This window comes from Theropithecus gelada, chromosome 15 (assembly GCF_003255815.1).
Source record: "Theropithecus gelada isolate Dixy chromosome 15, Tgel_1.0, whole genome shotgun sequence".
NCBI lineage: Eukaryota > Metazoa > Chordata > Mammalia > Primates > Cercopithecidae > Theropithecus > Theropithecus gelada.
The window spans coordinates 10,279,874-10,292,678 of NC_037683.1; the positions used below are offsets into that span (position 1 = coordinate 10,279,874).

A 12,805-nucleotide genomic window follows, 5' to 3' on the forward strand; every position below is an offset into this window, starting at 1 on the left:
TTTTTTTTTGAGACGGAGTCTCGCTCTGTCACCCAGGCTGGAGTGCAGTGGCTGGATCTCAGCTCACTGCAAGCTCCACCTCCCGGGTTCACGCCATTCTCCTTTCTCAGCCTCCCGAGTATCTGGGACTACAGGCGCCCGCCACCTTGCCCGGCTAGTTTTTTGTATTTTTTAGTAGAGGCGGGGTTTCACCGTGTTAGCCAGGATGGTCTCTATCTTCTGACCTCGTGATCCACCCGTCTCGGCCTCCCAAAGTGCTGGGATTACAGGCTTGAGCCACCGCGCCCGGCCTCATGCCTATTTTTCAAATTAATCTCTTAGACTCGCCAGGTGTGGTGGCTCACGCCTGTAATTTCAGCACTTTGGGAGGCTGAGATGGGCAGATCACCTGAGGTCAGGAGTTACAGACCAGCCTGACCAACATGGAGAAACCCCATCTCTACTAAAAATACAAAATTAGACAGGTGTCATGGCCAATGCCTGTAATCCCAGCTACTTGAGAGGCTGAGGCAGGAGAATCGCTTGAACCAGGGAGGCAGAGGTTGCAGTGAGTCGAGATCGTGCCATTGCACTCCAGCCTGGGCAACAAGAGCGAAACTCCATCTCCAAAAAAAAAAAAAAAAAAAAAAACAAATGCACAGCTTCATAGGCTGATGCCCAGGGTCATAAATGCTGTCAGTTGGTGCCAGGGTATAAACCAAAGACTCTGACTCCTGCTCCCCTGCTGTTGGGCACTTGGGGGAAAGCAGGATGTAGACAGTGGGTGTAGGGAACCAGGTAAAGTTCGCTGGAAGAGGCAGGCAGGAGGGATGGAACCCACCGGGCCTGGGGCTCTGGGAAGACATCCTCGTGGATCTGCATCATGAGGTCGCCACCAGGCACAAACTCAGTCACAAAGCAGGCATGGCTGGAGGTCTGGAAGCAGGCAAGGAGGGAGAGCAGGAAGGGATGCCCTGTGCGGCCCACAGCCTCCAGGATCCGCTTCTCGCAGTACAGGCTGCAGGAGAGAGCAAGAGTATTAGAGGGAAGGAAAACTTCCCCTGGGCTGTGCCCTGTGCCTTGCACAACACCCCTGGCTCACTGGGCCCTCAGCCAAAGTGCCAGGCGTGTAGACTGGTAGACTGATGGTTTCTTTTCGTTTTTTTGTTTTTGAGACAGAGTCTTGCTGTCACCTGGTCTGGACTGCAGTGGTGTGATCTCAGCTCACTGCAACCTCTGCCTCCTGGGTTCAAGTGATTTTCGTGCCTCAGCCTCCCGAGTAACTGGGATTATAGGAGTGTGCCACCACGCCCAGCTGATTTTTGTATTTTTAGTAGACACAGGGTTTCGCGGTGTTGCCCAGGCTGGTCTCGAACTCTTGGCCTCAAGTTATCCACCTGCTTCGGCCTTCCAGAATGCTGGGATTACAAGCGTGAGCCAGTGCGCCCAGTCTTTTTTTTATTTTTTTTTTATTTTTTATTTATTTATTTATTTTTTTGAGACGGAGTCTTGCTCTGTCGCCCAGGCTGGAGTGCTGTGGCCGGATCTCAGCTCACTGCAAGCTCCGCCTCCCAGGTTCCCGCCATTCTCCTGCCTCAGCCTCCCGAGTAGCTGGGACTACAGGCGCCCGCCACCTCGCCCGGCTAGTTTTTTGTATTTTTTTAGTAGAGACGGGGTTTCACCGTGTTAGCCAGATGGTCTCGATCTCCTGACCCCATGATCCGCCTGCCTCGGCCTTCCAAAGTGCTGGGATTACAGGCGTGAACTCCCGTGCCTGACCATAGAGTGATGGTTTCTATATGTCAGAGGCTCACAAGGGGCTCTGAATGTGCACAGTCACCAACACCCCCATTTTACAGTAGAGCAAACTGACAGAGAGAAGAAGGGACCTGCCCAAGGAAACACAGTTAACAACTGCAGGTGTCAAAAGAGAATGCGGGTTGACTGGCCCCACGGGGTCACGTCTCCAAAGCCCCAGGAAACTTCAGCTGCCCTCTGGATGCCACAGCCCAGGCCAGCCATCCTGGGTGCCCTGCGGTGCGCTCACACACCTGTCTATCTCGTCCCGGCTGAGCACCTCCTGCTTCTTCAGTGCTTTGATGGCGTAGTATTTCCCCGTCCCCTTGAACTGGACGAGGAGGACCTGGAGCCAGAGAGCGGTTGGGGTCCAGGTGGGCCGCACCAGGGAGCCTTTACCACCCACGCAGACACAGATCAGGTCCTCCCGGCTCATGTGATGAGGCCCCCAATCCTGTCCCATAGCACCCTCTTCAGCCCACTACCTTCCCAAAGTGTCCCCGGCCCAGCACGGCTAAGCAGCGGAAGTCCTGAAGCCGAGGGGGTTTCCTGCAAAGAAAGAGAGGGTATAGGAAGTCCCCTACGGCAAGGGCTGGGTCCCTACCCAGAGCCACTCCAAGCCTCCCATGCCCAGTCCTGGGCTGTCTCAACCTATGGGCTCGAGAAACCCCTGCAGGAAGGGCTCCTAGAAGCTGGCATAGAGCTGGAGCTCAATAATGTGGGTTTAGCAAATCAGACCCCGAGAGCCAGCCAGCGCGTGTGCCAGGGAGCCACGGAGTAATGTATGATGGATACACAAATGTTCAAGTAAGCAGACGAATGTCTCAAACATGAAGGTGCGCAGGATGTGGGTACCTGGTGGGGGAGGCTGGTGGAGATGGCCCACGTCGAGTCCTAGGCTCCATGTGGGGGCGTTTGGTGCGCTGTGAGGACAGAAGAGCTCAGGGCAGGGCTGGGCTTCCTTCTTTCTTTCCCTTTAGGCCTGTCACCCCACAGCTGGGTGAGCCCGCCAAGCCCAGCCGGTCCCAGGAGCCACTAGTCCCTCCAGCCCCTCACCGGAGTCTCCTCAAATGTTGGCTCCTGCGGGAGGTAGAGGCGCGGGGGCTTGGGTGGGGGTGTCATCTCTTCGCCCAAGGGGGTCTTCTTGGGCAAGAAATTACTGTAGGGAGAAAGCAGACACAGTGCCCAGCACAGGCAGATGCAAGAGCTGGCAGGATGGACACACCAACCTGAAGTGAGATGGACAGAGGGTTGGGGGCTGAGCAATATGGACAGACAGACAGACAGACACCGCCTGCATCTGGAGCCCCACAGCTGCCACAGAGGAGGATGCAGTCTAGGGCGACGGGGCTCCTCACCTGGGAGTGGCAGGGTCAGAGGCCTCTCGTGATGTTGTTGGGGTCCGAGGGCACCCTTTGGGGGGGCTGATCGTGCTCGGGGAGCTGCAGGGGGGCAGCAGGTTCATGACGAGGCGCCCCCAGGCCGCCATGCTGAGGTTCATCTGCGAAGCCCTCAGAAAGTCCTGGCCTGGGAGAAAAGGGGACCTTAGTCCCGGGGCCCCAGCCCTGCTCCCTCGCACATAGCCCCCATTCCCTCCACACCTCTGCGTTTAGAGAAGATGCGTTCCTGCCTCTGCAGCCGGGGCCGCCTCTCAATGACAGGATCACAGAACGTCACCTGCAGGGGTAGGGGCAGGGTTGTGGACCAGTCGCCTCCCATCTCACCTGCCATGGCACCTCCTCTGCCCCTGGGATCACAGCCCAAGCCCCCAGGGTCAACAGATGCAAGAGCCAGAAGGAGCCAGAGAAACAGATTCAATGTCCTCATTGAGACTAGTGGAGAAACAGAGGCCCAGGGAGGACAGCACTTTTCCAGGCTCACACCTGAGGCAGGGCAGTCAGGACAAGGACCCAGGCCTCCAGATGCAGCTCTGGGAGAGCGGCTAGGAGTCCTTATTCTTGGAGACCTCCTCTCTGGTCCTCAATCTCTGCACCTACATGCAGTGCATTGGTCTTGAAAGCCTTCCTGGCCCTGACGCCCCCAGGGGCCCACCAAGTCAGAGGGCGGAGGTGGTGAGCACCTGGGCAAAAAGCAGCCCCTGTGGTACCAGGCTGAGGGACAGCTGGTGACAGGCATTGTCCAGGAAGTCCTCAAGTCTCAGGAAGGCCACGCCACATAGCTGCCGCCAGTCCCGCCAATGCACCCCAATCTCCAGCTCACGGGCCTATATTGGGGAGGCCAGGCTGAAGGGTGGGGTGCAGAATGAGCCCCGACCTGGGCAGCCTCCCACCCCGCAGCCCAAGGTCACCCCTGACCACACAAAAGCAGCCTTACTCGCTCCAGTGGAATGACAAAGGTCTGGTCCCAGGACTGTTCAGCCACCGGCCCCCAGCCCGTCTGCCCCACAACGCGGTTGTCCACCTTCAGCACAGCCAGCACCTCGCCTGCAGGGCCAGAGCTGGGGCTCAGCACAGGCCTGAAGCAGGGCTCTCCTGCCCTCCCCGAAGCTCCTTCCCTACTCACTGGCAAGCTCGCCTCGGCCACGCTGCTGCTTGGCCCTGGTCCGAAGCCAGCCCTCGGAGGGGCTGCCAGCCAGTGCAGCCGCTGGGGAGCGTCCAGGCACGGCTGCCAGCAACTGTTCACAGCCCAGGAGACGGACCTGCAGTGTCCCTGTGGTGAGGGTGGGCGGGGGGTGTTGTCAGATGCCATCTTCCCACTGCTACCACCAAGGTGTCCTGGGACCCCAGGAAGGCCACCCTCTCCAGGAGGTGGCTGAACCCAGACCCTACCCACCTGAGGCCAGGGCAGCTACCTGAGAAACCTCACTCAGTATGGCAGCCTAGAGTGCCTGGACAGGAGCCTGCTGACTGCCCTGCAGCTTCCAAGCACCATGAGCCCCCGAAGGGTGCCCTTGGACCCCGATGACAGCCTGGGAGGCCTCCAACCTGGCCACTCCCAGGGGAGGAGCCACCTTGTTCCAGACTGCACGCTTCTCTGTGGCAGCCACCTCTTTCCAGGGCAGAGCAACTGGCTCTCCTGTCTATATGCTGGAGCGGCAGGGACACAGGCTCAGACCTCAGACCTCAGCCAGGCTGCACAGACACAGCACATGATGAGATGCTGCCCAGAGCTGGGGCCTAGAGAGCACTGTGGCAAGGACAAGAGCTTGGGACAAGGAGCAGGAAGCTTGGCTTCCTGTCCAGACCCACCTGCTACCTGGGCCTCAGTTTCCCCATCTGAACAGTGGAGGTGAGTCCCAGCTCCACCCCACCTCCCTCAATGGATATGAAACATGTTTTGTCAACAGAGTAAGTTCATGTGTCACGTCACTAGAGGTTTGTCTCTCAAAGGGTAGAGAAAGCAGTGGGGATCTAGCAGCTTTTGAGGACACAAAGTAGGCCCAAGAGTATCATTTAGGGAGAGTCTGGGCCTGGGGGTTACAGACAGAGAGAACTTGTAAACAAAGGCAGGGGTCCAGGGTAGAAAGATCAGCTTAGAAAGAACAGCTCGGCCGGGCGCAGTGGCTCACACCTGTAATCCCAACACTTTGGGAGGCCGAGGCGGGCAGATCACCTGAGATCAGGAATTCAAGACCAGCGTGACCAACATGGCAAAACCCCGTCCTAACTAAAAATACAAAAAGCAGCCGGGCCTGGTGTTGGGCACTTGTAATCCCAACTACCTGGGAGGCTGAGGCAGGAGAATCGCTTGAATCCAGGAGGCAGAGGTTGCAGTGAGCCGATATTGTGCCATTGCACTCCAGCCTGGGCGACAGAGCAAGACTCTGTCTCAAAAAAACAAAAACAAAAACAAAAACTTGAGGCCGGGTGCGGTGGCTCACACCGGTAATCCCAGCACTTTGAGAGGTTGAGGCAGGTGGATCACCTGAGGTCAGGAGTTCGAGACCAGCCTGGCCAACACAGTGAAACCCCGTCTCTACTAAAAATACAATTAGCCGGGCATAGTGGTGGGCGCCTGTTATCCCAACTACTTGGGAGGCTGAGGCAGGAGAATTGCTTGAACCTGGGAGGCAGAGGTTGCAGTGAGTCAAGATCATGCCACTGCACTCCAGCCTGGGTGACAAAGCAAGACTCCATCTCAAAAAAAAAAAAAAAAGGCCGGGCGTGGTGGCTCAAGCCTGTAATCCTAGCACTTTGGGAGGCCGAGACAGGCGGATCATGAGGTCAGGAGATCGACACCATCCTGGCTAACACGGTGAAACCCCGTCTCTACCAAAAAATACAAAAATCTAGCCGGGCGAGGTGGCGGGTGCCTGTAGTCCCAGCTCTTTGGGAGGCTGAGGCAGGAGAATGGCGTAAACCCGGGAGGCGGAGCTTGCAGTGAGCTGAGATCTGGCCACTGCACTCCAGCCTGGGCGACGGAGCAAGACTCCGTCTCAAAAAAAAAAAAAAAAAAAAAGGCCCAGCATGGTGGCTCACACCTGTAATCCCAACACTTTGAGAGGCCGAGGTAGGCGGATCACGAAGTCAGGAGATCAAGACCGCCAGGCACGGTGGCTCACGCCTGTAATCCCAGCACTTTGGGAGGCCGAGGTGGGCAAATCATGAGGTCAGAAGATCGAGACCATCCTGACTAACATGGTGAAACCCTGTCTCTACTAAAAATATAAAAAATTAGCCAGGCATGGCGGCAGGCGCCTCTAGTCCCAGCTACTCGGGAGGCTGAGGCAGGAGAATGGTGTGAACCCGGGAGGCGGAGCTTGCAGTGAGCCNTGGGATACAGCTTCAAAGCCCATGCTCTCAGATTATTTGCTGATTACAATTTGGCTGCTGCTACAAGGAGATCTCGGTACAAGATAAGAAAATTAACTTTTTTGGCCAGGCGCGGGTGGCTCACGCCTGTCCCAGCACTTCGGGAGGCGGAGGCGGGCAGATCACAAGGTCAGGCGATGGAGACCATCCTGGCTAACCCGGTGAAACCCCGTCTCTACTAAAAATACAAAAACAGGCCAGGCGCGGTGGCTCACGCCTGTAATCTCAGTACTTTGGGAGTCCGAGGCGGGAGGATCACAAGGTCAGGAGATCGAGACCACGGTGAAACCCCGTCTCTACTAAAAATACAAAAAAAAATTAGCCGGGCGCGGTGGCGGGCGCCTGTAGTCCCAGCTACTCAGGAGGCTGAGGCAGGAGAATGGCGTGAACCCGGGAGGCGGAGCTTCATGACAGGGTGTGCCCTGTCGCCCAGGGTGGAGTGCAGTGGCACAATCTCAGCTCACTGCAACCTCCGCCTCTGGGGTTCAAGCAATTCTCTGCCTCAGCCTCCCAAGCAGCCAGGATTACAGTAGCACACCACCACACCTGGCTAATTTTTGTATTTTTAGTAGAGACAATGTTTCACCATCTTGGCCAGGCTGGTCTTGAACTCCTGACCTCATGATCCACCCACCTTGGCCTCCCAAAGTGCTGGAATTACCAGTGTAAGCCACCACGCCCAGCCTAGAAAACTTTCTAATAGTCCAAGCTGCCCAGTGCTGGGTATCAAGCTTTCCAGAGCTTCCTAACACCAGTGCTTTAAGCACTATTCTGCTTATTTATGTAAATACAAGCTACACTGAGTGCTGACTCTGCTAGGCACTGTGCTTAGCACATCACGTGCAACACAGTAACCCTGTGAGGTAGGTGCTATATCATCCCCATTTTACAGATGGATAAACTGAGGTTTGAAGAAGGAATGTCAGTTTCCCAAGGTCACGCTGCTAGTGGGTGGTGGGGCAGGACTGAAACTCTTGAACTCTTCCCCAAAGTTATTTGTGCTTGCGGGTCTCTCCCAAAAAAGAAAGAGAGCTCTGAAGTGGGAGGAACTGCTGGCTACCTGTCAGGGCGGTGGGCTTCACAGGTGTCCCTGAAGGCTGGGGGTATCCAGGCACTGCAGTTCGCAGCTCTCGGGCCACTTTGCTGCGCAAAGGGTGGGCAGGAGGGAGCTGCTCCAGCAGCTGCTCCAAGGCCAGCCGCAGGAGGTCCAGTTTCTGGGAGGACTCCTGTAGCTGGGCCTGGGCCTGCAGAGGGGACAAGGTAGAGCCAGGTTTGTGGGTTATATGGCAGGGGGCAGCAGCCCAGGTCACCCGGAGTCACCTTCTGCATGAAGTCTCGACAGAGAAGTCCTGCTTCTACACGGCCACCCTCCCTTCACGCCCCTGCGGAGGGTGGTATGGGAAGAAGCCGGCCTTAGGAGAGGGCCAGGGCTGGGACCTGACCTCGGCCAGTGCCTTGCGGTCCTGTGTTCTCCGGCTACTGAGCAGTTTCACTACGTTCTTGGCGCCCTCGGCCACGGATGCCTCAACGTGCAGTCGATGCTGTAGCTCCTCCGCCAGCAGCTCAGGCCCTGTGGGAAGGAGGGCAGCTCTCAGCCTCTGCTCTGCCCTGCTCCGCCCTCCCTGTATCTCAAGGCCTCACCTGGCTCCGGGGACCCACTGGCCTCCAGGCTGCTGATCTTCATCCGCAGCAAGGCCACCTTCAGCTGGCTGTCCCGCAGCATCTGCTGGGCAGCTGCCAGGAGCTTCCTCTCCTATGGAGCCGTGGCACAAGCCCATCAGAGCAGGCCTGGGCCATAGCTTCCCCCATCAGACCAGGGTTAAAGTGAAAGCCTGGTCTCCCCCATCAGAACAGGGTTAAAGTCAAACCTCGCTCAGTAGGCCAAACACTAGAGTCAAATCTCCTTTGTTGGACTAGTTGGTGGGTCAGGGGAGCCTTTTTCATCAAACCAACAAGGGCTGGGGTCGAGCTTCCCCTTTTGTATCAGGGCTGGGGTCATGCCTCTCCCATCAGATCAGGGCTGGTGCTAACTCTTCCCCATCAGATCAGGGCTGGTGCTAACTCTTCCCCATTAGATCAGGGCAGGGGCTAAGCTAAGCCTCTCCCAACAGATCAGGGCAAGGGCTAAGCTAAGCCTCCCCCATCAGATCAGGGCAGGGGCTAAGCCTCGCCCACTAGATCAGGGCAGGGGCTAAGCTAAGCCTCCCCGATTAGATTAAGGCTAAGGTCCTGCCTCCCTCATCATATCAGGACCACAGCCAAGCCTTCTTGTCATACAAATACTGAGGCCCAGTTCCTGACATCATGCTGGGAGCTGGGACTGGGGCTGAGCTAGGATCCCATTAGACCAGGACAAGGCCTTCTGTGTCACACTAGGGGCTACAGCCATGCCTTCCTCACCCAGCTGGGGTTTGGGGCCATATTTTCCCCATCAGACTGCAGGCTGGGATGGTATCTCCTTATGGGCTCAATGGCTGAGCTGCATTTCCCTGTCAGACCAGGGGCCAGGGTGCCCCTGCCATCAAACTGTGGGGCCTTACCTTGGGGGTGCCACTGGCACATGTGTGGGTCATGTTCTCAGCCCCCTGCTTCACCTTCAGCTCCACATGCAGCTGCCTCCGGAGAGCCTCTAGGTGCCGAGCCCTGAGCTGCTCTGCCCACGGCCGGGGTCCTGAGGCCACAGGCTCTGTGCACGGGGGTATCAAGCACATAAGTCCGTCACTCAGAGCCGATACCCCCACTGTGGCCTCTCCTCCTTCCCCGACTGATCTATGGGCAGGAAATGAGGTGGTCTCGCCACAGTGGCCAGGGCCAAGGCCAGGGGCCAGATCGGCCTGGAGCCTTCTGTCCAGAGGGGTCTCGGCTCCTCACTCACCAGCCGGGTCAGGCCCAGGGCCGGGCAGCAGGATTCGGGCATGCAGCTCCCTCAGTTCTCCATGCAGCTGCTCCAGGCGGCGGTTGGAGGACTGCAGCAGCTGCTGCACATGGCCCAAGTGGCGGCGGTCTGTGGCCACCCGCCGCAGGTTCTCCACCCCCTCCTTGATCTTCAGCTCCTTCTGGATGGCCCGCCGGATCACCTCTTTCTCATCCTCCGGGGGCCACTGGGTTGGCCCAGGCTGCAGGGCCGGTGGAAAGCAGAGGGTGGAAAGCAATCACGGGGTGCAACGGCCACCGGCAGCCTCTGCTCACTGCAGATGGAGGCGGAGGAAGGGACGGCACCCAGGACTGACAAGCACAGGGTTTGGGAAGCCTCTCTCCCTTTAGAGCTCAGGCCTGAGCCAGATGGAAACTCCGAGGCCACTCATCTAGGCCAGGCTCCTGTTCTCTGCCCGTTAGAGAAGGGTGGGGCAGGGGGGATAGTTCACACGGTACACGGGTGCCAGGTTCTATTCTAAGAGCTTTGTATAGATTACCACATCACTCCTCCCAGCAACCCCACCCGGTAGCAGCGGTCATTACCCCCATTTTCTTTTCTTTTTCTTTTTCTTTTTCTTTTTTTTTTTGAGACAGAGTTTTGTTCTTGTTGCCCAGGATGGAGTGCGGTGGCACCATCTCGGTTCACCACAGCCTCTGCCTCCTGGGTTCAAGCAATTCTCCTGCCTCAGCCTCGTGAGTAGCTGGGATTATATGCACACGCCACCACCCCTGGCTAATTTTGTGTTTTTAGTAGAGACGGGGTTTCTCCATGTTGGTCAGGCTGGTCTCGAACTCCCAACCTCAGGTGATCTGCCCGCCTCAGCCTCCCAAAGTGCTGGGATTACAGGTGTGAGCCACCACGCATGGCCTATTTATTACCTCTGTTTTCTAGTGAGGAAACTGAGGCCCAGAGAGGTGAAGTAACTTGCCCACAGTCAAGACACAGAGAAGGAGAGACCACCATCTCTCAGGCCCCAGCTGTCCCTGGCAGCCCTGGGTAATCAGGCTGCTCTATGTCTGGGATCCAAAGTAGAGTCCAGGAGCCAGAAAAGCTCAACGCCGAGTAGGGGTTCACACAAAGCCATATGAGAAGGCAGCCAGGAGTCTGGGAGCCAGGGCTTGTTCCCCTAATGTCTCAATGCCACAGGTAGCAAAGCGGAGGCACGGAGAGGGACTGGGGAGATCTCCGGGTGCCCACCCACTGCTAAGCTCCTGGGAGGAAGTAGAAAGCTCTCTCACGGCTTCACCCAGGTTGGAGCCAGGAACAGGAACACCTCCTTTCCAGCCGCCAGTATTTCAAACCAACCAGTGCCAAAGGTGACCTCAGGCCAGGGTAACCCACGATGCCCCGCAACACGGGTTCTTGAAGGGACCCCATCTTACCTCTCTGTGTTCCATCTTCTCCTGAGCCCAGTGGAAGGGGCCGCAACCCCAGACTCAGGGACCACCCCCCCTCCTCCCGCCCCAGACCTCAGCTGGGCCTGCTGGCCCAGCTGTCAGAGGGCAAGGGCGAGGCTCAGGAAATCCTCTGACCGCCCTAGGCCACAGGGCCAGAGCCAAAGACCGGAGCAAACAAAGGTCCCATGGAGCTGGGGGCCCGGCCACCGGGGTCCTGAGTCACCCAGCTGCCGCTGCCGCTGCAGGGTGGAGCCCCGCAGGAAATCGGAAAATGTGTACAAGCTACGTCTGGAACAGGCGGAGGGACCTCCAGAGGAAGGGGGTGGGAAGGGGCAGACCAAGCCCCAGCCCTGAAGGCGGCTTAAGCAACTGGCTTGGGCACTCAAGGAGTCTACATGCACCCCCAAACACCCCTATGGTCCTGTCTGCCCCGGGTTGGAACTCCAACATGGACACACACACCACCTCCTTTCTGCTCTTTGCGGGGACCCACTCCAGTCCGCAAATGCCCCCCTCCCCACCACTGGCTCCGGGGCAGCACACCACCTCTCCCTCCCCAGTAGCAGACAGACACGACCTCGGTCCTCCGGGCCCACGCGCACCAGCACCTACTGCCAGCTCTGGCAGGAAACCCGGCCCCCTCCAAGTTCTGGAACCCACTATACGTACCCAAAGGTTCCCGCCCCGGGGCGGGGGAGGCCGCTCCCCTCTCATCCACGCTCCCCTCGCGCCTCGTGCGCTGCGAGAGGGACTCCCACCACTGCCAAGTGCGCACAGACTGCGCCCCGCGCAGCGCGCACATTCTAATCCCCCCAGGCCCGTGTGGTCCCCCCTTCTATCCCGGCTAATTCCAGTCGGCCTTGGAGCCCCACCGGGGAGAACCGACTTAAGGACACTCTGGGGACCACCCTCGTGGCGCACACTGCGGACTCAGCAGTCCTCGCTCACTGGCTGGTTGAGGTACAGGCTCCGGCTCAGCCGCGGGCTAATTTGGAGACGCTGCAGGGTCCAGGAACAACCGAACCCGGAGCTCAGGTCTGCTCTGCAAGGGCGTCGCGGGGCCGGGGCCAGGGAAAGGGCAGGGAAAGGGCGCGGGTGAGGGGCGGGTTGGGGGACGCGGCCTCGGTTCGGGGCTCCGGGGCGATGACCGAGGCTTCCCCGCACCCCACCAGCCCCGCGGGCCCCTCCCGCGCCGTTCACCTGCCGCGGCGCCCCCTCCTCCATGGCGCCGCTCCGGCCGCTTGGGGCCCTCCTCTCCGCCACTCCGGTCCCGGAAGCCGCAGCCCCTCCGCCAGGACTTTCAAACTTGAAACTTCCCGGGAAGCGGCGCCGGAGACGCGGGATCGGGCGCCCCCTCCCGAGACCCGCTGGCCCCCGGGGCCAGCACCGCCTCCCGTCCACGCCGGTCCAGCGCCGCCTCCCGTCCGCGCCGGTCCAGCGCCCCGGACCCCACGCCCGAGGTCCCGCGCTCCAGCGCCTCCCTCGGATCCAAAATTCCGCGGGATTCCGGGTCCAGCACCCGGGCTTCGGCGTCCGCAGTTCCCGCTGGGCGTCACCGCGCCGCACCCCCGGGTTGGACGCGCGAGAGGTTCATCGCCGGCGCCCAGTCCTCTGGCCTTCCCCACCGCACGCCGGCAGGAGCCGGCCAGTTGGGGATTGGGATGGGGGGGTGGACAGCGCCCCCTGAAGGTCGCCGGGTCGCCCAGCCGGATTCAGCCCTTAGAGCTGGCCGGCCGCCGCCTCTAATTTTGAGCCCCTCCACAACCTAGCTCCCGCCTCTAACGCGCAGGGCCTCCTCGACCAAGCCCCGCAAGTCTCTTTGTTTCGCATGTTGTTAGTGTAATGTGGGCTAATCCAAAATTGCCCTTCTCCTCGGAGTGGGTGGCCCAGAGGAGATATTAGTCACCACAAGAACGTATACTAGGCCAGGCGCAGTGGCTCAC

The 12,805-nt window shown here is 59.0% G+C and overlaps 1 protein-coding gene across 2 annotated transcripts in view; it reads right to left on the reverse strand.

Moving 5' to 3' along the window:
- PKN3 (protein kinase N3) overlaps nt 1–12,495 on the reverse strand; it is a 15,743-nt gene extending 3,248 nt beyond the window's left edge. For both annotated transcript variants that reach the window (XM_025360480.1, XM_025360481.1), the window contains exons 1-16: nt 12,063–12,495; nt 9,424–9,664; nt 9,089–9,234; nt 8,190–8,301; nt 7,991–8,118; nt 7,609–7,792; nt 4,300–4,446; nt 4,111–4,220; nt 3,857–4,000; nt 3,378–3,453; nt 3,135–3,303; nt 2,833–2,935; nt 2,632–2,699; nt 2,262–2,325; nt 2,031–2,122; nt 821–997 (exon numbers count right to left, since the gene is read on the reverse strand). In XM_025360480.1, the coding sequence (XP_025216265.1) occupies nt 821–997; nt 2,031–2,122; nt 2,262–2,325; nt 2,632–2,699; nt 2,833–2,935; nt 3,135–3,303; nt 3,378–3,453; nt 3,857–4,000; nt 4,111–4,220; nt 4,300–4,446; nt 7,609–7,792; nt 7,991–8,118; nt 8,190–8,301; nt 9,089–9,234; nt 9,424–9,664; nt 12,063–12,086 (1,985 nt within the window). In that variant the 5' untranslated portion in view covers nt 12,087–12,495. The remainder of the gene's footprint in view (nt 1–820; nt 998–2,030; nt 2,123–2,261; nt 2,326–2,631; nt 2,700–2,832; nt 2,936–3,134; nt 3,304–3,377; nt 3,454–3,856; nt 4,001–4,110; nt 4,221–4,299; nt 4,447–7,608; nt 7,793–7,990; nt 8,119–8,189; nt 8,302–9,088; nt 9,235–9,423; nt 9,665–12,062) is intronic.
- Between the last annotated feature and the right edge of the window lie 310 nt (nt 12,496–12,805).